The sequence below is a fragment of the Chiloscyllium punctatum genome, chromosome 22, assembly GCF_047496795.1.
Source record: "Chiloscyllium punctatum isolate Juve2018m chromosome 22, sChiPun1.3, whole genome shotgun sequence".
NCBI classification, from domain to species: Eukaryota; Metazoa; Chordata; class Chondrichthyes; order Orectolobiformes; family Hemiscylliidae; genus Chiloscyllium; species Chiloscyllium punctatum.
Genome location: NC_092760.1, coordinates 54175289 through 54201544, shown reverse-complemented (window position 1 = coordinate 54201544; position 26256 = coordinate 54175289). Strand labels below are relative to the sequence as shown.

Genomic DNA, 26256 nt, shown 5'->3' with positions numbered 1-26256 from the left:
TTCCTTGATCCATCAATAATAGTTTTCTTTGACTGTTGATTGACCCTCTTTCTGTCTCCACTGCACTTTCATAACTGCTTTCCTGTTTTTCACCTTAACATAGCTTACTGCATCAGCTGATTTTGAAATAGGATTGCCTTGTCATCTCAAATAGCCAAACTATTTTGCGCTTTGACCGCAGCTTTTTTGTCCAAAATGTCGATTCTCCTGCTCCTCGGATGCTGCCTGACCTGCTGTGCTTTTCCAGCACCACACTCTTGACTCTAATCTCCAACATCTGCACTCCTCACTTTCATCATACTTATCCCTCCGACAGGTACAGGCAACTGCACTGCTTTGTAAGGCCAGATAGGGACCAACAGCCAAGAGATATTTCTACCTGCCAGCCCATGTGAGCTCAGTGCTGTCCTGAGAATGGTGAATATCTCAGAAACTGCAGATCCAATCAGCAATTGAGATTCTGGCACAATTGCTAGAATCTTTGCCAATTGAATCTTAGAGTTATCATTTTGCCTGTGTCAACCCACAAATGCCAGAAGGTATTTACATGACCAGGAGGGTTGCTACTTGCTTGATATTTGGTTGTCTAGAAGTTCTTAAATGCAAACCAGGGAACTAGGAATTGCCTTCATGAAATTTGGTCAAATAGGGATCAGGATATTGGGTATCTCATTGTTCCCCAATCTCTGTGCCCCACAAGGTTTCTGCCCAGGTTGGATCTCTCTGTTCTTCACTCTCATTGTTTTTGAACAAGGATGGATCAGATAGTATTGACTGTACTAAGAAAATGTCTTGTTTCTTGGATATTCAGGCAGGTGTCCTCTTAATATGAAGGCCAAGTATTTCAATCGACTTGTTTAAGATCTTATTTAAAAGACAAACGTAACTATTTTACATGCTTTTCTTCAAATAAAAACATTAGTTATAGATACGTTTAGCTTTTCGGTCACATGATATTTAGAACTTACCAGGAATTGAAATTGGTGCTGGGGTAGGCTGGGGGTTTGGTGGGGGTTTTGGTGGTAAGAGGGTGGTGGGATATTGTTGGGAGAGGAGTTCAACACGTTCCTACAATCTCTGTGTATTGTCAGAAATGAGACAGGCAGCCAATAAATTCACTCAATTGGCCAATTAGTGGGGACACCGCTGATATTTTACCTGAGTTGTGTCAAGCCCCTCACTGATGGGGAGGCTACTTGGCAAACCATGGCAACCTTCCAGTGAGCATCATGGAGAAAGGGCCTTTCTTTCAGGCCAAGCCATTGCTGATGGAAGGATCTCTACTGGCAGTATCTGAAGCTCTAACGTTGCACGAGCGTTCACTGTGCCACACCCCGCCACCCCGCCCCCTCCCCCCCGTCTGGGCCTGGTTCATTGGAAAACAGAAGGCCTCATCCTTTACAGGTGCTACAACAACAAGGTGGCCGTGTCTTTCTTCTGCTGTCTCAGCAATGCCCACCTCTATCCATGGGGCTGCTGAGGTCCCTGAACCGTTAGAGCACTGATTTAGGCAGCCAGCCCAAGAGGTGGGCTATAACTTTAATTGGATGGTGGCCCTGTGCAGCAGACCCTTAGTAAGTCACCTTGGGGTCCCATTGTCAACCCACCAATGAATATTCATGATCAAATTCACCTCACCATTTCATCAATCCATACGACTCTGGTTGAACTCAGAAACATATTGGGTGAAGAACCCTCTGTTAATCTAACAAGTTCTATTCAGCACTTTGCCACTGGAAAACACACGTGGGAATTATGCCTCTGGCTGTACAGTTTACACTGTGAGGACAAGTACTCTGTCCAGTTGAGGATAACACGCATGAATCAGAGATAAATCCATTAAGAAACTTGCTATCCATTTGCATTGCAGATCAAATCTAATGGGCACCAAGTTTACAGTCTATGATAACGGAGTGAATCCAGAAAAAGGAAGTTCAAGCCTAGATGCAAGTAACTTGCGGCAAGAGTTGGCAGCTGTTTGCTACGTGAGTATTTCATTACAGCAGCATGCTTGTAATTACTCCACAATTGTTATCATTAACATGCTCTGATATAAAACTATCTGCCTGAAAACGTATATCTCTGGCAGAATCATGCTTGTATCCAAACAGGAATGAAAGATCATACCACAGAATATGTTAATTCATAGGGAGCATAGGCATGCAGGCCATTCTTCCTGCTCTGCCATTCAAGAAGATCATGGCTGATCATCCACTTCAATACCACTCTATCCCCATCTTCCTTTACTTCACTGGTAATTAGAAGGCTGTCCATCTAAACTTTAAAGATACATTATAAGTGAACTTGAACAGTCCTCTGGCATAGAGAATTCCAAAGATTCAAAACCCCCTGAGGATAGAAAATTCTCCCCACCTCAACCTGAAGCGATTTGCCCCTCATTGTGAAATTGTGTCCATAGTTCTATTATTCTGTTACAGTGCTGTTTTTCAATTCATCCATCTCCCTGTTATTTCAAGCACTTAAGCCTGGGTAACCTTAAAGCTGAAGAAATGGTCAACGTACAGAGGATTTTCTTCTTTCCAAGGGAAAATTATCTGGGGTTTTACAAGATGCCAATGGTCCCTCCCATTTGCCAGGAAATCAGGGGCTTCCATACCTTGGCTGATCACGGAAGCTACATTTAGGTTTTATGATCTTAAGGTGGTTAAATGCCAGCTGCCAGGGATTCTGCCCTTTTAAGGAGGGATGTATCAATCCATTGAGCTGCTGGAAAATTTTCAGTCTCAGCATTGCCACCAGGAGATTTGGCCATCACTAGGACTGCAACTGGCCCAGAGCACCAAAGGTGAAGAAGGCCCCATCCTCAAGGTGTCCAATCAGGAGGGTCCCATTTCCTTAAGCCTGCAAGGTCTCGGCTCAGTTATAGCTAGAATTCTCCCACATGGCAATGTACTCAATCTGCACTGGCAAAATGTGAGTGAGGGTGGGAAGATGCCCAAAATGACTCTTTACCAGGCAATTAAGGACCTTAGCTGACAAGAGTGTGAGAAATGTATCCGCTAACTTCTTGCAACTGGTAAAATGTCAGCAGTAGCAGGAAGGTGATGTAAGTGGGACGAGTGTGGATTTAGAGTAGTTTTTATTGGTTCAGAGTCGATGAGCCGAAGGACTCCTCTTGTACTGTATGTTCTATGATTCTACGAGCTCACCAGCCTATGATTTGATGTCCACACCACCTCCCAGTATTCTCCTTGAAGCTCTGCAAAAGTTTGGCCATTATTTTATCTCAGTGTAGTATGAATGTGAATTTGACAACATGTTCCATTTTGAATCGAGTTAAATTTAACACTTCTTTGCCTTTACTTAATGTTAGGCAAAAGTGAGCACTGCAGATGCTGGATACCAGAGTCTAGATCAGAGTGGTGCTGGAAAAGCACAGCAGGTTAGGCAGCATCCGAGGAGCAGGAAAATCGACATTTTGGGCCAAAACCCTTCATCAGGAAGGGTTTTTGCCCAAAACATCGATTTTCCTGCTCCTGAGATACCTTTCTTTGCTTGATGTTAGTTTGAAGCAGTAATAGTGAGGATGGTGGCTCAGTGGTTAGTACTGTTGCCTCACAGTGCCAGGGATCGGGGTTCAATTCCAGCTTCAGGCAACTGCCTTTGTGAGGTTTCCAAATTCTCCCCTTGTCTACATGGGTTTCCTCCCACAAATCAAAGAAGTGCAGGTTTGATGAATTGGCTGTGCTAAATTGCCTATAGTGTTCAGAAATGTGTAGGTCAGGTGCATTAGTCAGGGATAAATGTAAAGTAATAGGGTACGAGAATACATTTGGGTGGTTTACTCTTCAGAGGGTCTGTCTGGACTTGATGGGCCAAAGGGCCTGTTTCCAGCGATTCTAGAAAAAAAGATAAATGGACATTGCTCAAACTTTTAGAAGTTGGGAAAGATGTAGTCTGGTATTTGGTGCAGAGTCCACAACTGATTTTGGTATATCCAGAACATATATATTTGAGAGAGAGAGAGAGAGTGAGAGAGAGAGAGATGGACAGGGTGGGGGCGCGATGATTAGAACTTCGTTATAGGAAGCCTGATTGGGAAATTGCTATTAATACAAAGGTGGGGGAATTTGAAAAGCTGTTAGATTGAAAAATCTTGACAAGGGTATAAATGGAATGGGAGATAGATGGAAATTGCAATTTAAGATGGAGAAGTGTGAAGAAAAATAAGGTAGACATTGACATTTAATGGAATTGCTTGAAAGCTGTGAAAAATTGATCTTGCGATTAAAATGCACAATTTTCAACAATATGAATGCAGCTATGTGTAGTCATTATAAAGATTGAGTGCTCTTTATAGATTGCAAGAGTACAGTAATAATTATCAATTTATGCAAAGTATTTATCAGGCCACAGTCAGGGTACTAGGTGCTGTTTAGTATGTGGTACTTAAAAGGAGATATTCGAGACACAGATGGAATATGGAATAGGTGATGCCTGGTCTCTGATACTCTATATACAGGAAGGGACTTGAGAAACTGGGACTCTTTTCACCGGAGCTTATTATTCTAAAAGGAGACAGACAAGTTTTTTTGAAATGATTAATGGTTCAAATAATGAATATGAAAGGATGACTGAAGAATCATCAATTTAAAATAGCTGCTAAGATAGTGAGGGGAGAGCTAGATTAGGAGAAATGTATTTAACCAGGAAATAATTTGGATCACAAAATACATTTCCAGAGATTAATCTGTCACAACTTCTAATCGCAAAATTGGTTAAGAATTTCGAACAGCAGAAGGTGGAGAGGTATTGAGACACAGCAGGGCAACGGGAGTAATTCTGGACTGTTACTGCAAAGAACCAGCAGTAACACCAGAGGCAAATTGGCTTCCTTCTGAGCTGCAAAACTCTGTTTTTTTTAACAACAGACAACTGAAGCAAGGACAGATTTCTGACAAATTTGACTCTGCTAATAGAAGAGCTAGGTCAGATTGTACAGGAGTGCTAGTAGGCAAATCACAGATTGCCATAGCCTTTTGTTCAGTGTTCAGGAAGTTAATCATTCCAAATAATTGATGAAGTTGTGATGGGAGAGCTAGCAATTCCTTAACAATCACCACCAGCCATGATATAGCCATTTTTAAATATAAACTTTTAGTTATGTTTTTATGAAAGAGAACATCGATACACTATCTTTCACATTGAGAGTTAAATTTCATCCACAAATCAACGTGACCTAAGAGGGGAGTATATGGAATTTGAACAAATTTATGATAATTGAACCCACTTCAGATTCAGAATGTACTCAGAACAGGGTACAAATAAACAAAGGCTCATTGGGTCTAATCATGTTTCTAATGGTATTATTATTATTTTTGTATCAATGAGTGGTTCCTATGTAGAACAGAGAAAGCATTAACTCATGTGGAGTCCTTTGTTGGAAACCTGAAGAACTGGAAAATGCAAAGAGAGGGTTTGAGTGATGGCACTGAAAAAGAGATTGGAATGGAGCTAGTGCAACCAGTAGAAATACTGGATGATAGCCTAAAATGGTTAAATTTAGGAGAGTTGATTAGCGATAATGGAGGGGGAGAGTAGCTAACAAAAAACCTAAATGAACTCTTTATGGAATGATATAAACAGGCATCCAGATTTCTGCACTGGAAGTGAAAGGTTAAAGTCTATTGATTTACTATTTCCTGACTATATATTTATATGTATATTGCCTATCTAGATTCTTGTCTTTCAGAAACTTTCATATTATTTTTCTCATTCTGCTTTAGTGACAGGTTTATAAATTTGTGCATCTGTGTGCCTATTACAAAACTGTGTATGAGCAAGTAAAATTAATCTAGGTCATTTTATGTGATAATTATTGATTGTGTAAATTCTACATAAAATCTTCGAGCAAACCTTTTGCTGTCTCGATTGCTGGGAACCTGCCGAAGTCCTGACAAGTTGACCTATGTGAAATTCCCCAGGAAGTTTCATTTTCTGAAGCTTCCCATGCTCCTCCATGAAAGCCTGTGTCTCTGAGCATGTGCCAGAGTCTTAGTTTAAATGTACTTGCCTGGAAAGTTAACCCAGGAAAGGTTAGACAGATTAAATCCACATCTAATTCCTGGGCAACTGCAGAACTGACACCACAGTCAATCACATTGACCCCATGACTAACTCCTGTCCCCAAACCCCACAAATAAAGCCATGACTTCTCAACTGTTCTCCAACTACCTGACCTTGCCTGTGACCCAATTCAATTGGCACTAACCCACCCCCTCCCAACCTAATCATTATGCCCAAAATATCCAACGGAGTGCTTAACCCCCAAGCCAACTTCCCTCTTGACCTAATCTGACTATGCCTTCACCACCCCACTGACAATTTGACAAATACCCTCTGATCCTCTGACTTCCCCAACCAGACCTGACTATTCCTGATTTGGCAATCCTCTGCCCAAGACCATAAGAAACTACAGAGAGTTGTGAACACAGCCCAATCCATCGCCCAAGCCAACCTCTCATCCATTAACTCCATCTACACTTCTCACTGCCTCAGGAAGGCAGCCAACATCATCAAAGACCCCTCCTACCTCAATTATAGGTTCTTCCAACCTCTTCCATCAGGCAAAGGTATGAAAGCTTTAAAACATGCACCAACAGGTTCAAGCACAGCTTCTTCCCTGCTGTTATTAGATTTCTGAATGGACTCCTCAATTTTCAAATCTAATATTGACCTTGCTTTTTGTGATTTGGAGGTGCCAGTGTTGGACTGGTGTGTACATAGTTAAAAATCACACAACACCAGGTTATAGTCCAACAGGTTTATTTGGACGCACTAGTTTTCAGAGCGCTGCTCCCTTAACAGCTGGGGTTTTCTAAATAAACCTGTTGGACTATAACCTGGTGTTGTGTAATTTTTAACTTTGGTTTTTGTGCATCTTCTTTGCAGCTGTAACTTTGTATTCCTCACTCTGTTCGATTACCTGATGATCTTTGTATGTTATGATCTGCCTGTACTACACACAAAGCAAAACTTTTCAGAGTACCTAGTTGCATGTGACAATAACAGATCAAACCAAATTATATCAAATCACTAACCTCACCGCACGTCAACTCATTAACCCACTTTCCCACTGACACATTTAGACCCCTCTCCCACCTCAGCCACATACCCACTTACCACAGTCACCAACCCACCTTCCCACCTACCCATTCACAAACATTCAAGCTGCAGATTTAGACTTGCCAGACGGCAGCCAGAGTCACTAAGAGATGCATTTCTGGCCTTTCCCACTCTCATCTGGAAAACTGGGCTCAGAAATTCCAGAAGAAATGCAAAGCAGTGTCATGTTGAGGAAATATTCAAGTGGAATGGCAATCTGACAGTGATACTTGGAACATGAGGACCATAGTTTTGCATACTTTAAACTGCATTATATCTTGTAATATGTGTTTCTTATAAAGAGAGAGGTAATAATATGGTGATAATGTCACTGGACGAGTAATCGGTTAACATTCTGGGGATACAGGTTTGAATCCCGCTATAAGAGATGGTGACATTGAATTCAGTTTTAAAAGTCTGTAAATATAAAAGAGTTCATTGATGACTATTGCCAAGTGTCATAAAATGAAAGGAAGTATGGCCTTTATGTGATTCCAGACATATAATAATGTGGTTGACTCTTAACCACCCTCTGAAATGGCCTAACCTAGTTTGCCGCTATCAAAAATTGCTACAGAAAGTCTAAACAAAGTAATGAAACCACCCAACATTAAAAAAAACAGCCTTGTCAACCTTGCAAAGTCCTTCTTACTAACAACTAGGGGCTTAAGTTAAAATTGGGAGAGCTACCTCACAGATTTATTCCTGATGAAGGGCTTTTGCCCGAAACGTCGATTTCACTGCTTTTCGGATGCTGCCTGAACTGCTGTGCTCTTCCAGCACCACTAATCCAGAATCTGGTTTCCAACATCTGCAGTCATTGTTTTTACCTATCTCACAGACTAGTCAAGCAAGAGCCTCATACCTTACAAATGATATCCCCGACTTGTTGGTTTGACAGCCATTTCAAGTGTTGAGTTCAGCAACTACAGACTTTATTTTACAATCATACACTGGGAAACGTACTTGGTAAAAGTGCAGCAAAGTCTCTCTCCAAAACACATCTGCATAATAATTTATGCACTTAATTATTACATTGCTTCACAATATTTTTACAGTTCACTTGTCATTGAATATCTTAGCACTTATAGCACATATCTGTATCAATAAAAAGGGGGCTATCTATGCTCTGCAGATATGATTTCATGTTCCCATTATGTTTCCAAGTTTGGCTCTGATCAACCTGAGACTCTTGTTTCAAGCTGTTGTTCAGTTTTACAACTTACATACATTCTTAGCTTGGCTCCTACAGTATTGGCTTTGTATTCCATCATGCCAACAGGATCATCTACATTTTCCTTCATGTTCAGATTAGATGTTTGATTAGATTAGATTCCCTAGAGTATGGAAACAGGCCATTTGACCCAACAAGTCTACACCGACCCTCTGAAGAGTAACCCACCCAGACCTATTCCCCTATCCTATAGGTACCCATGACTAATGCATCTAACACTGCGGGCAATTTGATTCACTGAATAATAGAAGAGGGAATACCAGAAGCAGTCAGGCATACCCAAAAATGAGAGGTCAACCCGGGTGAAGCCACAAAGCAGGAATACTTGTATGTCAAGTCCCGAAAGCAGCAAATAAGTGATCTAGCAACCAACAGATCAGAACTAACTCCATAGTCCTGTTAGATCTAGTCAGGAATGGTGGTAGATAATGATACAACTAACAGGAGTTAGAGGGTCCACTATGAACATCATTCTCAATAAAGAGAAGCCCAGCACAGTGCAAAAGACACCTTTAGCCATAAGGGCCTGGTGGATGATCCATCTTAGTCTCCTCCTCAAGTCCCTAGCACCATAGATACCAGTCCTCAGCGAATTTGATTCACCGCATGTTATATCAAGAAATGGCTGATTACACTGAAAGATGCAAAGGCTATTACCCTTGACAACAATAAAACAATAGTGTTGAAGGCATGTTACATACCAAGCTGCTCCCTAGCCAAGCTGCTCAGTGCAACTACAACACTGGCATTAACCTGAAAATTTAGAAAATTGCTCAGGTATGTCCTGTCCACAAAAAAATCTGACCCTGCCAATTATCACACTCTCAGTATACCCTCAAAAATCAGAAAATTGATGAAAGGGATCATCACCAGTGTTATCAAATGGCAAAGGAATGACCTGTTTACCACTGCTCAGTTTAACTTCCACCGGAGCCACTCAGTTCCTGAACTTATTACAGCCTTGGTCCAGATATGTACAAAAAAGCTTAACCCCAGAGGTGGGGGATGTGACTCCCCTTGACATTAAGGTACCATTTAACTGAATATAGCCTCAAGGAACCCTAGCAAAACTGGAGTCGATAAGAATCAGGAGGAAAATTCTGCGCAGATTGAAGTCATAGCTGGCACAAAGGAAGATGGCTTTGGTTGTTGGATGTCAATTATCTCACCTCCAGAACATTTCTGAAGAAGTTCCTCGGGGTAATAACCTAGGCCCAACCATCTTCAACTACTTAATCAATTACCTTTTCTCTTTGAAAAAAGGTTAGAAGTAGGGATGTTTGTCGATGATTATTCAATGTTCTGCACCATTTGTGATCTTAGGTACTGAAACAGTTTGAGTCTACATGTAACAAGGTCTGAAAAATATTCAGGCTTGTGTTGTTAAGTGACAACTAACATTCACATCACACAGGTTGCAAATAATGACCTCTCCAACTCCTATTAGAGGATCTAACAATTGTCCCACAATGTTCAATACCATTATGGGGTGGCATGGTGGCTCAGTGGTTAGTACTGCTGCCTCACATCACCAGGGACCTAGGTTCGATTACAGCCTCTGGCAACTGTCTGTGTAAAATTTGGACATTCTCCCTGTGTCTGTGTGGGTTTCCTGCAGGTGCTCCAGTTTCCTCCCACAGTCCAAAGATGTGTAGATCAGGTGAATTGGCCATTCTATATCGCCCATAGTGTTAGGTGTATTAGTCAGAGGGAAATGGGGTCTTGGAGGGTAACTCTTCGGAGGGTCAGTGAGGACATGTTAGGCCGAAGGGCCTGTTTCCACACTGTAGGGAATCTAATCTGATTACTGTTACTGAATTTCCCCCACTGCCAACATCCTGGAAGTTACTATTGACAAGAAACTGAACCAAAACACCCATAAGGGTGTGTCTGCAACAACAAGTCAAAAGCTAGGAATTCTGCACTGAGTAAGTCACCTCCTGCATCCCCAGTGCTTGTCTACAAGGCATGAGCCAGACGTTTAGTATAATATTCTTCACTTATCTAGAATAGAGTAGCTCAAACAGTATTAAAGAGTTCAACATTATCCAGGACAAAATATCCCCCTTAATCAGCACCATACCCACCACCATCAACATTCACTTCCTTCACCACTGATGTACAGTGGCAGCAGGTGTATCATGCACTCAACAACTCACCAAGGCTCACAGCACCTTCCAAACACATAACCTCTACCACATAGAAAAACAAGGGCACCAGATGCATAGAAAAAACACAATTTGTGATCTTGCAGCAGAAGAAAATGCTGATTAGTTGGCAAATGGACACTGATTAAATGAGGCATTGTTATGGAAAATACACCAGTTAATTATAAATGACAGTTAACTGCCATTTTTGAGTATAAATTATAAATCAGGCAGGTTGACTGTCAAGTTGATTGCATACTGTATAAAAGTTTTGCCTTAATTTGGATTTTAACACTAGTCATAGCTTTTATTACAGTTTATACAGGTTGCTAAATAGTTTGATTCCGTATCAGGAACAGAAGGTGCCTTTAAGTGCATCAGTCTTTTTGAAATGTTCATTAACAGATGTTCATAGAATCTGTGAGAGTATAATGTAATAGAATATATGATTAAATATTTTTGTTGTAAGGCTTTGAATTGATATTCACTTATTTTACTGAAATGCTTATTCCCAAGACTAAGATGTGCCAGAACTTTCTGCTGTCTGTTTTAGACCCCTCCATTTCACACTGATACTACAGCTGAAATCAGGATTGTTTTAATATAGCAACTAATGGACTGGAAGTTGGTTCCACATATTTTTGTCAAATGCTATTATGGATGATTACAAGGCAGAAGTATGGTAGTCCTGCAATTTGGCCAACAGTGTCTCTGCCTTTCCATGAAGAAAATAGTGGCCTCAGTGTCTCATGCAAACTTCCTATATTCAGGGTTTTCTCAGAGGCAACAAAATTAAATAGGGCATTTGATTTTGTCACCTCATATATACAACTGTTGGACAGGCTGTACACAGGTCCCTTCACAATATTTTATCATCTGTTATTATTACATGGACACTATCTAATTGCTTATGCTAAAAGGCATATTGGGAATAGTTATTTCACATTTGGGAAAAATGCAATTTCTATTGACTTCTTCTCTGCAACCAGAAATCTCTCAGTTTTGCCATTCATTTGGCATCTGATTGACTGTCCTGACCCATCATTTCTTGTGTTGTACCAACTGCTGCATACCATCGCGTACAATTACGATCAGCATGAATGTCATAGCTGTTGTCTGCTGTGTTTGCTTGTTCGACAAGTGACATTATTAACCTAATAAACTATCTTTGAGAATACCTGGCTTTTTCCAAAGTTATTAACTGTTGTACGTTGGATGTAACCTTTTACTTCCTTCTGCTTCTGCTTAGGAAACAAATGTTCTGGGTTTCAAGGGACCTCGGAAGATGAGTGTAATCATTCCTGGCATGAACATGGATCATGAAAGGGTGTCTATCAGGCCTCGCAATGTAAGTTTCAAGACATCAACAGCCTCCATTTGAAATTCACAATCATGTGAGACCTCTCATTAAAGGAAGCAGTACAGTACAGGCCAGTGAGAAAAATAATGGACCTGGTGCTTCTCCTGCTTCTGGGCTCTTAATTTGTTTCTCCCCTAAATGTTCCCTCTCACATCCTTCAATTTCCAAGAATTGGGAAACATATTTATAATGTTTTAGCAGTCTTAGCTTTTGTATTCTGTACCTCTATCTATTAAGCTCATCAAAAGCTCAAGTTTCAGGTTGATACACTTTACAACCACTGCTCTGTCAGATTATTATATGCAACATGATCATTCATTTAATGCAACCAGATAGCTCTATTGAAATTGGTTTTATGCAATATCCAGACAGCAATATCCAAAATAATTAAACTTTGCAAACACTACAATCTACAGTATTGTCGTGTGTATAAATGGGAAAAATCTGAACGGTTAGTGATATGTTTTTATTTTCACATGGCTCTTTATTTCACTTTCAAGTTTTAAACATGGCAAAACTGTCCAGTAACTTAGCACTAATATGCAGTATTGTGTATTGCTCTCCACAAAAGTGTGCTTTGTTAACAGAAAAATTACACATTGCATTGACTGATAAATATTTTCTCATTTTAAATTGAAATGAACTACGCTTATCCAGAATGGAGTGTAAAATAGCACAGCAAAGTATTGGAATGTTAGAAGTCTAAAATATAAACAGAAACTGCTGGAAATACTCAGCAGGCCAGGCAGCATTCATGGAGAGAAAAACAAAGCGAATACTTCAGATCCACCAGAACATCAGTTCTGCAGAGTTACATAGGGGATGCCCCTGTATGACTCAAACCTTTGTCTACCAGGGATGTCCATCTATCACTTGAATGTAAAGGGGCTGAACTGTATAATTAACCCCTGAAAGCAAGCAGTGTAGCTTTTCAGAGGTTATATTCCCTGCCAGAGGGTAACAGTGATGGAGAGCAACAGCAGTCTTTGCACTGATGCAAATCCAAGCATCTAAAGTAGTCATTGCCCCCCTCAAGGTATTCTGCAAGGAAAATATGGACAGTCTGAAGTCTTGACAGATTGAAATACACCAAAGGAATTTAGTGCAAGTGCTGTATTTGTTTCAAGTGTAATGCTCCACAAAGGGTGAAGAGTGAGAGGCCATTCCCCTCCCCCAGCATTCCCACTTCCCCACCAAGGACTGGGCATGTTCCCATTTATTGTCTATGGTCTTTTCTTGCAGAAGGAGATAAACATTAAGGGAAATTCAGATGGGTTCAAGACTGCTTTGTCTGCATTGACAGATACAGTTAGTAGTGTGAATCTCCAGAGCTGTGATTGACCTCACAGGTTATTTGTAAGCAAGTAGGGGGAAGTTAGGGATTGAAGGATTCTGCTCTGAACATGATTTAGTGTCCTCAAAGAGCTTGAGTTGAAGAAAACCAACAAGGCTGTTATTGATGTGTGTGACTGATATTCCGACTTGGTATTCGCCCTGAATAAGCCTAATTTTGTTTCATGCAAGTCTTTGGTAAAAAGCTATCAGATGTACAGGTTCTCTTAGTATTGATTAAAGATCAGTGCTGGTAGTGCATCAGTTGCTGAGTTTTGTAGCTCCTTTCACATTTTAAGTGTGAATTCTGGTAGATGTGTGATGTGTCAGTTAGCTCAGTTGGCTGGTTTGTGACTTACAGTGATGCCAATAATGTGAGTTCAATTAATGATGAAGGACTCTTTTTCTCAATATCTCCCCTTTCCTGAGGCACAATGACCTTTAGGTTAAACCACCACCAGTCATGAGAAACCATCACCAATGAGAGACCAGCCATATGGTCCAATAGGACTATGCTGACTTTACCTGATAAGTGGTGTGAGAGGTAGTCTCACTGGCATGCAAGTAGAGCAACATTGGTGCCTGGCAAACATTGATTGCACATAAGGCATCTGCTGGAGGTGGCTGACACCCAACCTTGTATATTACAGTCCTCTGCAGTTGCAAACTTACAATATTAACTCATACTTTTATGGGCATGAAGCATTGAGTGGCAATGGCAGAAAGCAGAAAGTGGAGATACAATGGTCTTTCTCAGGATGGCAGCCTGGTGACAAATGGTGTTCCACAAGGCTCACTGTTGGGACCACAACTTTTCACTTTATACATTAACGATCTAGATGAAGGAACAGAGGGCATTCTGACTAAGTTTGCAGATTTAACAAAGATAGGTAGAGGGACTGGTAGCATTGAGGCAGTGGGGAGGTTGCAGAAGGATTTGGACAGGTTAGGAGAGTGGACAAAGAAGTGGCAGATGGAGTACGGTATGAGAAATTATGAGGTCATGCACTTTGGTAGGAAGAATAGAATCATGGACTATATTCTAAATGGAGAGAAAATTCAGAAGTCTGAAGTGCAAAGAGACTTGAGAGTTCCAGTCCAGGATTCTCTCAAGGTAAACTTGCAGTTTGAGTCGGTAGTTAGGAAGACAAATGCAATGATGGCATTTATTTTGAGAGGATTTGAATACAAAAACCTGGATGCATGTCTGAGCCTCAAGAAGGCTCTTGTCAGGCCATATTTGGAGTATTGTGCACAGTTTTGGGCCCCATATTGTCAGGAAGAATGTTCTGGCCCTGGAGCAGGTTCAGAGAAAGTTCACAAAAATGGTCCAGGGAATAAAAAGCTTAACATAAGAGGAACTTTTGAGGACTCTGGATCGATATTCGATGGAGTTTAAAAGGATGGGGAGGGGATCTATTTGAAAACTTACAGAATACTGAATGGCCTGGACATAGTGGATGTTGGGAAGATGTTTCCATTGGGTAGGAGAGACTAGGACCTGAGGGCACAGCTTTAGAGATGAGGAGAAACTTCTTCAGCCAGAGAATGGTGAATCTCTGGAATTCACTGTCACAGAAGGCTGTGGAGGCCGGGTCATTGAGTATATTTAAGGCAGAGATTGATAGGTTCTTGATTGTCAAGGGGATCAAGGATTATAGGGAGAAAAGCGGGTGAATGGAGTTGAGAAACTTATCAGCCATGATTGAAAAGCGGAGCAGACTCGATGGGCTGAATGGCCTAATTTCTGCTCCTATGTCTTATGCTCTTATACATCTTGGTGTACACAGATTATATATCCTTTTGCAGCACTGAACCCAATCTCTTTTAATGCTCCCATGTGTGTGACTACCACTGCCACCTTGGACCAAGCTGTGTTATCTCTTTTTCCCAGATGACCTGCAGGAGACTATCTCGAAGAGCATTATTTAAATGTGGATCTAACCTTTGGTGGTTTCTAATATCTCCAGGGATGGTCTGGGAATACATGCAGAAGTTGAGTGACACTCTTGGTTACAGAGAGTGAAGTGTTATCTGGGAACTTTTTAATTATGGTGCTTGGAAGTTCAGAAAGTGTCGGTGGATGTGCAGAACTTCCTCTCTGCCCATAATATTTGCCATTTTACCCAGACTTGAATATGTATTAATCTGAGAAGAGCATTATTGCACAGGAAAATCTGACATGTACCTGAGTGGAAGTCCCTCCTACTTTTAGTTTCAAAAAGAGAAAAGTTGACTCAAGAGCACCAATACCACAAAGGGAGCAGTGACCCAATGACCTCCTGCTGCTCTGGTATTTCTGTCATTCAAATAAAGTTTCATTTATCCTGTTAAAGCTCAAATGTGTCGTGGACAGTGAAGAAGGTTACTTCAGAGTACAACAGGATCTTGATTAGATGGGCCAATGGGCTGAGGAGTTGCAGGTGGAGTTTATTTTTAAATGTGAGGTTTTCCATTTTGGAAAGGCAAATCAGTGCAAGACTCATACACTTAATGGGTACTGTTGCTGAACAAAGAGATCTTAGAGTGCAGGTTCATAGTTCCTTGAAAGTGGAGTCTCAGGTAGATAGGTTAGTGAAGGTGTTTAGTATACTTTCCTTTATTAGTCAGAGCATTGAGTATAGAAGTTAGGAGGTCATGTTGCGGCTGTACAGGAAATTGGTTGGGCCACTTTTGGAATATTATGTGCAATTCCGGCCTCCCTCTTATGGGAATGATGTTGTGAAACGTGAAAGGGTTCAGAAAAGATTTACAAGGATATTGCCAGGGTTTGGGTTACAGGGAGAGACTGAATAGGCTGGGACTGTTTCCTGTGGAGCACTGGAGGTTGATGGGTGACCTTATAGAGGTTTATAAAATCATGAGAGGAATGGATAGGGTAAATAGGTTGGGGGAGTCCACAACTAGAGTGCATGCATTTAGAGGGCAAAGATTTAAAAGGGACCTAAGGAGTAATGTTTTCATGCAGAAGGTGGAATGAGCTGCCAGAGAAAATGGTGGAGGATGGTACAATTACATCATTTAAAAGACATCTGGACGGGCGCATGAATAGGAAGGGTTTAGAGGGATATGGGCCAAGTGTTGGCAAATGGGACTAGATTAATTTAGGATATCTGGTTGGCAAAGACGCGCTAGACCTAACGGTCTGTTTCCATGCTGTACACCTCTATGACTCTGTCTGGATTGGGAAGTGTAAATGATGGGCTGACTTGAGGATGATGTGTCTGTGAAAAGCAACCCCAAATGCTGAGCCTACTGTCCTTTGAACAATTTCACCATTTGGTTCATTGTTCTGTGAAACCTGATTTTAATGTACAAAATCTAAATTTGGATCAGCTCTGACTGAGACTCCTGGTTCAGGCATAACCTAATTCTGAGGGGATTCAGGAGAATAGGATCTGTTTATTGTGCATAAATTGGGACCTTGACTATACCATGTGGAGAAAACTGATTAATAGTCAGCCATCAGATGATCAAGCTTCAGAGCTTCCACTGGAGTTGACATTCCTACCAGCACTGTGTGTGCATCATTTTGTTCTGATAGTTGTTATTTCTGCAACTTAGATACTCTGTGCTTTCAAGATCATTTTAATTAAGGTAGGTGAAAGCATTGACTATTGACTTGGAGATGTAAGTATCTCTATAACAAGATGTATACAAAATTAACATGTGGAGCCAAACTAATTGTTTTTTCTCATGCCAGACACAAAGATGCTGCCCATTACAGCATCTGTACTCAAAAGAAGAAATTCTAGGCTAATTGTGTTCATTAATTTCTTATTTAGCCTGAGGGAAACATTTTTTAATTAGTCCATTAGGTCCATTGGCTATTCACTGAAGTGGAGATTGTGCTAATCGTGCTGACTAAGTACAAACTATCTCCCAGAATTGTTCCTGCTATGTTATTCGCATTAAGGTTATTTACATGATGTCATTTTTTTAAAAATTGCTGTTGCTTACTTTATCAGCTAACTTACTTGTTTTCGAATTAATTCTTTGAAGGATGCAATGTGATTAAATGGAGAAGCTGGCTTCTTCACTGTTTAGTCAGTAAAATCAGTCGATGTCTTGACGCTAACCAACTATTTTTAAACTTCAGTTGAAAGTTGTTGACACAACAAAAGACTGCTGCTAATTTATTGACCTTGACCAATCATTCAGCTAACTAGTAAGGTAACTTATCAAATGCTGTGATCAATTCTCGCTAATGGGCTAATAAAAAACACAAATAACTGCAGATGCTGGATCTTTCTGAAGGAACCGAAACATTAACTCTGCTTTCTCTCCACAGATGCTGCCAGACTTTCTGAGTTTCTTCAGCAATTTCAGTTTTTGTTCTAGTTAATAGGCTTTCTGAATCGTGCAGATAGTAGATTATTGTCAGTCCAGAACTAGTCAGTTCCAAGATTTAATTTGATTCAAATCAATTTAGCAAAGAAAGTGACAGCGTAGATTTCCTGTAAGTGAGCCCAATACTTATATTCCAGTCTATTCTAAGCATATAAGCCTTCAACTTGTGTATTGCCTGTGTAATTTTCTCTTTAGTTCACCTTTAACGTCTGGTGTTAGTTACTGGTAAATAAACCAGGCACACAGAGCTTGACATGATCTCAATCCTGTCCAAGTAAGATAGAGAATGGAATTTCACTGATTCCATGATGATGTGCTTGGATGTAGAGGGTGGTAAGAAGAAAACTCCTTCAGGCAATAGATTGAGACAGATTCATAAAATGCTCTCACCACTCGCCAAATTACCCAGGGGCATTCAGGGAATGGAAGTGGGATGGCCACAGATTGGAGGGGAGTCAATTGAGCCTGTGAAAGTAACAATTGACTACACTTTTTAAAATCTATTTTCCATAGACTCCACTGAGGATCAATGGTTCATTGCTTAAAAGATGCAAGAATTCAGTGGCAGGCAAGTGTTGGTGGAAACTAATAAGAACAGAATTCAGCTGAGTTTGCAAATGGGGCAAGGTCTTTTTAGTGATTCAAAAGTTGGGACCTTTACAGGAATTTCAGTGTGTAAGCCCCTTGGTTAAGGGCTGCTTTGGAAGGGTGTGGCAGGGAGGAATTTATGGGATCTTCCAGTCAGTGAGTCTTAGCAGGATTAAGCAGGTGACAAAAACTCTGGTCCAGACAGCATGGCAATACGTTAGGATTTGTACTGATTGGAGAAATCAGGTTGAGAGGAAATTGGATGTGGTACCATGGCAGTATTCCCTCAGGCTCAGCTGTGTGTGTGGCCAGCAAGGCTCCCTAGAAGCAGAGCTGAAAATGTGTTGCTGGAAAAGCGCAGCAGGTCAGGCAGCATCCAAGGAGCAGGAGAATCGATGTTTCGGGCATGAGCCCTTCTTGTGCACTGACAGAAATACACTGTTGTCTTATGTTAGTTAAACTGTGCCACTTTAAATGTCCATCATTGTGTCAGTTGGAGGCCAACCATAAATGGTTTTTCACTCTTCTCAATGCATCAAGCACCTCTGTCTCAATATAGCCCTCTCGTGGGAGGCAACTCCGTGGCTCCGCTTATACACTGATCCTTGGACATTACCTCGGTGTAGGTTGGTCACCTCAATTCACATCTTATGGCTGCCAGAAGAGATGCAGTTCTGCCACATTGCCATGATACATGCTACCCACCTTGTCAGACCTCACAGGTCATTTGTAAAGTTTCTGTCCATATTATTGCAACCCTGTGACTGCTGATAATTTCAGCCACCTTCAGCCATGTTTTCTTCCTCAGGCTTGCTGGCTTCTTCCTTCTCCCCTGAAGGACCACCTCCTTGGAGACCTCACTGAAACAAGAATCCATCTTTCCTCTTGCTTCAGCCATTTACTGGTTCCCTCCTGCTGCACCCCTTTCTATGCCCTCTATGTGTGCAGCCTGTATAGCTGCTGGCATCCTGTCAGCCACCCTTTCTTGGCCAAGGTCAACACTAGATGAATATTAATTGGCTGATTATTGGAAGACCACTGAAGATCTCATTCCCATATAACCTGCAAATGTTTTCCTGAGTTGGGACATGAACTCTTTTAATCCACCCCAAAATATTATAAGGAAATGCTAGCTTTCAATTTACCTAAGAAAACTATTTTGGAGAGGGAGTGGGATATATAGCAACAAGTTGTTACCTTGCTCAGACCATGAAATATGAAATTTGTCAAGACAGCCATGAATCTACATCGACTTGAAGAAACTTTCAAATAAGTGTTATTTTCTCTTTTTGATGAAGGAACATGAAACTTTGCTGGCAGGATGGCAGAACAAAAATACAGAGAGTATAATTGAGCTTCACAACAAAACTCCAGTATGGAATGATGATACTCAATCCTATGTCCTTAATTTCCATGGTCGGGTTACACAGGCTTCTGTGAAGAATTTCCAAATTATTCATGACAATGACCGTAAGTAGTAAACTCATAGCTGTATAGAAAGTTCTAGAAACAATTAAAATGAATGACAATATTTGTGACCGTGATACCAGGAAGCATAGGGCTTGACTGAGTAAAATATGTATTAAACCCGAGAATGGCAACACATAATTCATTAAATAGCTGTTAAATTGTTACTGCGTATCAAATTAGGTTAAGCTTAATTTGAAAGGAGTTCTAGCATATATTTTCAATTGCATAATTTGAAATAAACCGTTCTATTCGTAATATATTGGAAAAAGTAATTGACCTTTTCAACGCCTTGTTGCTAAAACTTTGGTGAGGGTCCATAGAATGAAATAGGTTAGATCTTGGCCTCAGAAAAGCACTTCCAGCTGGCCTTTGGTGGAGGAAGGGCTGAGGAGTTGTGCCTGGCACAGGACTGAGAATCATCATGAAGAGAAAACGAGACCAAGCTCACCAAGGGCTTCTTAGAAGACTCCCAGCTCTGTGCTCTTTGATCATAATTTACACCCCATTGGGGTGTGAAGGGGTTGGAGGTATTCCTTCATTATGGCATGAAAGTGTCAGTCTAAAGAGTATACTCCAGTCCTTGAACGAGACTCAAACCTGTAACTTTCTGAAGTATGTACCTACAGAGCCAAAACTTTCACACTGGCAAACATTTAGAATAAATGACTGATATTGCTAAATAGTATATGTTTTAAGTGGTTAAGATTAGATTAGATTGCCTACAGTGCAGAAACAGGCCCTTTGGCCCAACAAATTCACACCGACCCACCGAACACTAACCCACCCAGACCAATTCCCCTAATCCCTACTCCCTACTAAGGCACCTGTCACTATGGGCAATTTAGCATGGCCAATTCACCTGACCTGCACACCTTTGGACTGTGGGAGGAAACCGGAGCACCCAGAGGGAACCCACGCAGACACAGAGAGAATGTGCAAACTCCTCACAGTCACCCGAGGCTGGAATCAAACCCAGGTCCCTGGGGCTGCGAGGCAGCAGTGCTAACTGCTGAGCCACCATGCCGCCCATTAAACAGCCCCTCCTTTAATGGCCCAATTATTAAATAATTACAGAGGTCATTTTGAATGGATTTCCCAATGCCAATCCACTTGATTTTAGCTGTAACCTGCACCATTGTCAACATTTCTAATTTCAGCTTTCATTTAACAGGATGTATGCTTAGTTAATTATCCTTATCAGTGTTACTATCAACCCTATAATTCACCTTCCAGAAACATCTTTCTTTTAAGTCACTTATAGGACATAGGCATTTCTGGTTTGGATAGCACTTACTGCCCATCCCTAATAGCCCAGAGGACAGTATTTATAATTTTCATCATTGTATCAATCAGAGAAACTCTTCTAAATACACTTAAAACATAAATAAGGACAATTGCTTCCCCCAAGTCAGTAGTGTTTTGGTTCCTGTACATGCTGCAATTGCTTTGTTGCTCCGATCTCATGCTGCTTCAGTAATGGAAAAGGCTGGATGGAGCAGTATTCTGCAAATCAGCGGTGGAGAGGGTTTAAAAGCCATTGCCAGATAAAGACATTGTTAATGTACAAATAGCTTTCTTGTGTATAAAATCCATTTTAGTTCTATTTTATAATATTGAACTCATATTTCACATGTTATCATTTATGCATAATTCTGATAGGGACAGGTTATTTCCAAATATTTTCAAGAACTACAGTTCTTTATACACTCTTGAGAGCAATATTATATTAAATAATTAGTGTGCTTTCCAGATATTATTCAACATTCTTTTGTGATGTTCAACACTAATTAAAGTAAACACTGTCCATCTCCAGATGGAACAGAATTCAAACTAAATTAAAACACATCAATTAAAGGGAACATTGTAGATTTTGACAGTTACCAAGTGATTTTGGATATGAAAGCTATTGAAGATTTCACAAACTGCTGTGGCTTTTCTTCCTTGGTACAGATTGCCATTTCAGCTCTGTGATTAGATTACAGTTTTGTAACTCTTCCAGTTATCCATCACTTTCAATAAACTTTCTCTGAGCTGAGTTGTACAATGATGGGTAGAGGGCAGCCGAACAGATGTGAAGTAATGGTGGAACATCATTCTGCAAATTGAATGAAATTTTATGCAAAAAGAATCAATTATTTGTTTGTATTTTTTTTATAGCGGATTATATAGTGATGCAGTTTGGTCGGGTGGCGGAAGACGTCTTTACCATGGACTACAACTACCCAATGTGCGCATTGCAAGCATTTGCGATTGCTCTGTCAAGCTTCGATAGTAAACTAGCTTGTGAATAATTGGAACATTCGAAGGAGCAACATGTATTTGAAGGACAAGCTTGCTTTCTTTGCTTTGATATATTGGTTGCAGATCATAGGCATAATTCATCCTCAGTATCGTACATTTCGTTGCAAGTTTACGGGATGATTAAAATTGAATCGGGGTTCTAAATCCAGCGTAGGACCCATTTTAAATATTTTAATAAGCCTGGTGCCCGTTTCACTTTTTTTGTTAAACAGGCACGGGTCTTTGCATGGTCCGTAAGGCATCACTGTTGTGGTAATTTTGTGTGGACCTTTGGAACAAAACATTGTCCTAAAAAGAAAATAAAGGAAAATAGAACTTTTATTCTGAAATGGCAGCTATAGAATCCCATGGGTATTGAATCAGAATATGAGAGAAATTTCTTCACGTTAACCTTTAAAGTACTAACCTTTATGTCATTTCTTGTACGTATTCAGGTTATTCTTTTCAGTTTCGTTAGAAGGTACTTTCCACAAATGTCATTGTGCTTGTTCTGCCAGTAGCTTATGCAGCACAGTAATAATTAAACTAATGCTGCTGATGTTTGACCATACAATCCAATCTGTAAGAGAAATTCATTATTTCAAGTGATAGTGTGATTGACCATTTGAATACAGTTTATAAAACTTATATTAATATTATTATAATGATTTTCCATTTTTTTTTTACTTTTACATGGGATATTGTCCAAATATTGACATCAGAGAAAGAGATATTCTCCTTATGTTGGATCATTTATCGTTGAGGCAACTTAGACAGAGTTTGCATGGACATGTATTTCCTTATATGTAAATGAATACCTGTTAATGACACTGTGTGGAGGTATTTCATCATTGTGTCTCAATTGCACTGTTAGAAAATAATGTGGGTTGCAAGCATATCAATGACGATGGTAGGAATCAAAAGAAAATTATGGAGGGGGAGGCTAAGTATGTGGCTACCTCTGGGATCTCTGGTCAGTTAAGGATGGCAGGTAGGTTCCTGATTGTGGAGGCCATTCAGCATTGGTAGAGCAGCAGCCCCTGCATCAACAATGGGAAATGCTGATCTATGTATGTACACTGGACTTGGGAAGGTGGGGGAGGATTCAAAATGCCACCTTGCAAAGTATTTTCATGTTTCATAATAAATAATGTTGATATCTGTCAAACTGTCATTGTGGAGAGCAGGATTAAATTGCATGATGCGTCGATAGTCTGTGGTCTGCCTTCAGGAGATGGCCTCCGTTCACCAGCCTGGATTCTGATCTGTGCTCTCATGGGCAATTTAATTGGCATAATTGGCTACTTACAACTGGCAGGCAGCCTCCTTCAAAATAACTTGAGGACTTAACCATTGCAAAAAACTGGCGCATCAGTACTGGACCTTGCAAGCACTCAGGATTTTAGTCCCGTCTCCACACCTTCAAGAAAATTTACTTCTGCACATTAAATATTTAAATTTCCTATTTCCTATCATGCACCCGACATTGGGCTAATGAATAAAAGTAAGCATCAATAAAGTATAAGATAATAAATAAAGGAAAGAATGTTAAACAGAATAACTTTAAATTTAAAAAAATGGATATTTCTAGGTTAAAAAGAATGACAAGTAAGGTCTCATTTATTAAACATACTTTATAAAGGGTCAAGCTTTCAAGCAGGTAAATGTAAAAGTGGATGGATAAAGACTAGTGAAATTTTCCACAAGTTCCCATCTGTACCCAGAAAAATGACGCTGAGCTCTCACGTAATAGAGAAATGGATGTTAATACACGTTTTTGGTTCCTGGAATTTGCAACTACAGGAGCAGCTGAAGTGACCTGTGTAGAGGTGTTGAAGTGGAACTAGATAATCATATCAGGGCGAAAGGGTCAGGAGGTTATGCTGATAGAGTTAGATGAAGTTGAGTGGGGCAAGTCTCACGCTGAGCAAAAATACTGGCATGGACCTTTAGTGCCAAATGACCTGTTTCTGTGTTGCACATTGTATAATGTTCTATGTTTTTACGAGCTCTGGCTCCATGAATATCATTACATTTTACTATAGGCTTGTAGTAGTTTATTTTTCAAGCAGAAGTCAACACTCTTAAAGATTGTGATAATGCTTGGGAATCACCAGTGCTCCACGTTTCTTCTGTTCCCACATTATTAAAAATGAGTTTTGGTTGCAAATAATTCTAAGCTATTGTACCAAGGTCAAAAATTGGATTTTCTTTGAAGCGTTTGTACATCAGTGAGGCACTGTCTGAAGGAGATTTTCATCAAAATGGCATTCAATGGATATTGTTCACATAAGCATTTGGGACCTCTGCACTTGTCTATCGCCTTTTGAATTTAGCATTGCTGAGCATGATTTGTTCTTTTTGGGAGAATGGCAGAACATTCTCACATGTAAAATGGTCTTTGTGGGTGGACAGAAACACATTATTATATTAATTACTACTCCATTAGAAGCATCTAGCTATTTTTACATTGAACTTGGAAACTGAGTGAGACCACTAGCATAAAAAGAAAGATTTGCATTTATATTGCACCACAAACGACCACAGGACATTCCACTGTGCTTTACTGCCAATAGAATACTTTTGAAGTGAAATCATTATTGATAATGTCAGAATTGCAGCAGCCAATTTCTACATAGCAAGCTCACACAAACAACAATGTGATCATGATCAAATAATCTATTTTGAGATGTCATGTAAGGGATAATTATTGGCCAGAACACTGAGGATAACACCTCTGCTTATCTTCAAAATAGTACCACTGGGGATCATTAACATCCATCTAATAGGACCGATGGGGTCTTAGTTTTAATAGCTTCCCCAAAAGATGACAGCATTAATATGCAGCACTAAACTGGAGTGTCAGCCTATTGTGTTCATTTCCTGAAATGGGATTTGAACTCATAAACTTCAGACACAGAGATGAGACAGCCACCAAATGAACCATGTCATGAAGTAAATAATGATGATAATAAATTGGCTTTGGCTTTATCTCAGGGTCATGGGCCAAAAAGAATCTTATCAAAGTTAGGAAACTAAATGTTGAACTATGGTTGTGTGATTTTATTGTGAAAAGCTAATGTGTTCATAATGAATTTCTTCATCTGTAGCATTAAACATTGAAGTTGCAACTGCACATAACAAAATAATGATTGAAACTATTTGATGCAATCATGTTGAATGTGTCAATAATACACTGCATATTTTCTAGGCTGAAATCTTGTGACCATAAGCAAGTAAAAGGTTTAAATTCACTATTGAAATGAATACCCTGGAGGTTGTGACATTACATTTGTTATTGTTTCCATATGACTGGGTGAAATAAAGCAGATCTCATTTGGGGACAACCTGTGTTGGAATCAATATCACTTACAAGAAAATAACGTGACTAGATTACGTGCATATGGTTATTTATGTTATAATACTAGCCTATGACCATAAATCGGATTATTCTGGCATTGAGTATCAACATAAGAAAGCAGGAGTAGGTAATACTGCCTCTCAGGCCTACTCCATCATTGAACAAGACCATAGCTGATCTCTATACTCAACTCCACTTTCCAATATCCCTTGGTTCTCTTAAAATCCAAATTCCATTAATCTTGGACATACTCAGCAAGTAAGTATCCATAGGGCAAAAGTGAGGACTGCAGATGTTGGAGATAAGAGTCTAGATTAGAATGGTGCTGGAAAAACACAGCAGGTCAGGCAGCATCCGAGGAGCAGGAAAATCGACATTTCGTGCAAAAGCCGAAATCCTGATGAAGGGCTTTTGCCCGAAACATCGATTTTCCTGCTCCTCGGATGTTGCCTGACCTGCTGTGCTTTTCCAGCACCACTCTAATCTAAACTAAATATCCATAGCCTTCTGGGGGTCAGAATTTTAAAGATTCATAACTTTGAGTAAACAAATGTTTTGTCATCTCTAACTCCTTCTGAAACAATGTCCCGAACTCTAGGCTATAGACACAGGGGAAGAACCTCAGCTTACATCTGTTAAAGGCTCTCAGAATCTTTCAGGTTTCACTGAAATTATCTATCAGTCTTCTAAACTCCTGTCTCATTATCTTCAATGCATCTGCATGGGACAAACTGCTCAGCTAGGAATAAATGTAAGGTACCTTGGCCAGAGCTTCTCTAAGGCACTTGTACCCTTCCTAGGTACAGCAACCAAATCGGTACATGATACTGCAGCTGTAGTCTCACTCTAACTAGACCATTGATTTCACACTGTTTCTGAGCTGTTTGGGGTTTCCCACCATGAAAGCAAAGGTGGAATCTTCTACTTTCATTGATGGTGAGATAGGGAGGGCTTTGGGGGGGGGGGAGGTGGTGGAGAGATTGGATGGGATGACGATGCATCTAAATCC

At 40.2% G+C, this 26256-nt stretch overlaps 1 protein-coding gene across 7 annotated transcripts in view; it reads left to right on the top strand.

Annotated features, from left to right (window-relative positions):
* The window catches only part of tub (TUB bipartite transcription factor), a 413149-nt gene extending 387578 nt beyond the window's left edge, over window positions 1-25571 (top strand). For all 7 annotated transcript variants that reach the window (XM_072592345.1, XM_072592346.1, XM_072592348.1 and 4 more), the window contains 4 exons: window positions 1871-1985; window positions 11756-11854; window positions 19435-19606; window positions 21764-25571. In XM_072592345.1, coding sequence (XP_072448446.1) covers window positions 1871-1985; window positions 11756-11854; window positions 19435-19606; window positions 21764-21897 — 520 coding nt within the window. In that variant the 3' untranslated portion in view covers window positions 21898-25571. The remainder of the gene's footprint in view (window positions 1-1870; window positions 1986-11755; window positions 11855-19434; window positions 19607-21763) is intronic.
* The last annotated feature ends 685 nt before the right edge of the window (window positions 25572-26256 follow it).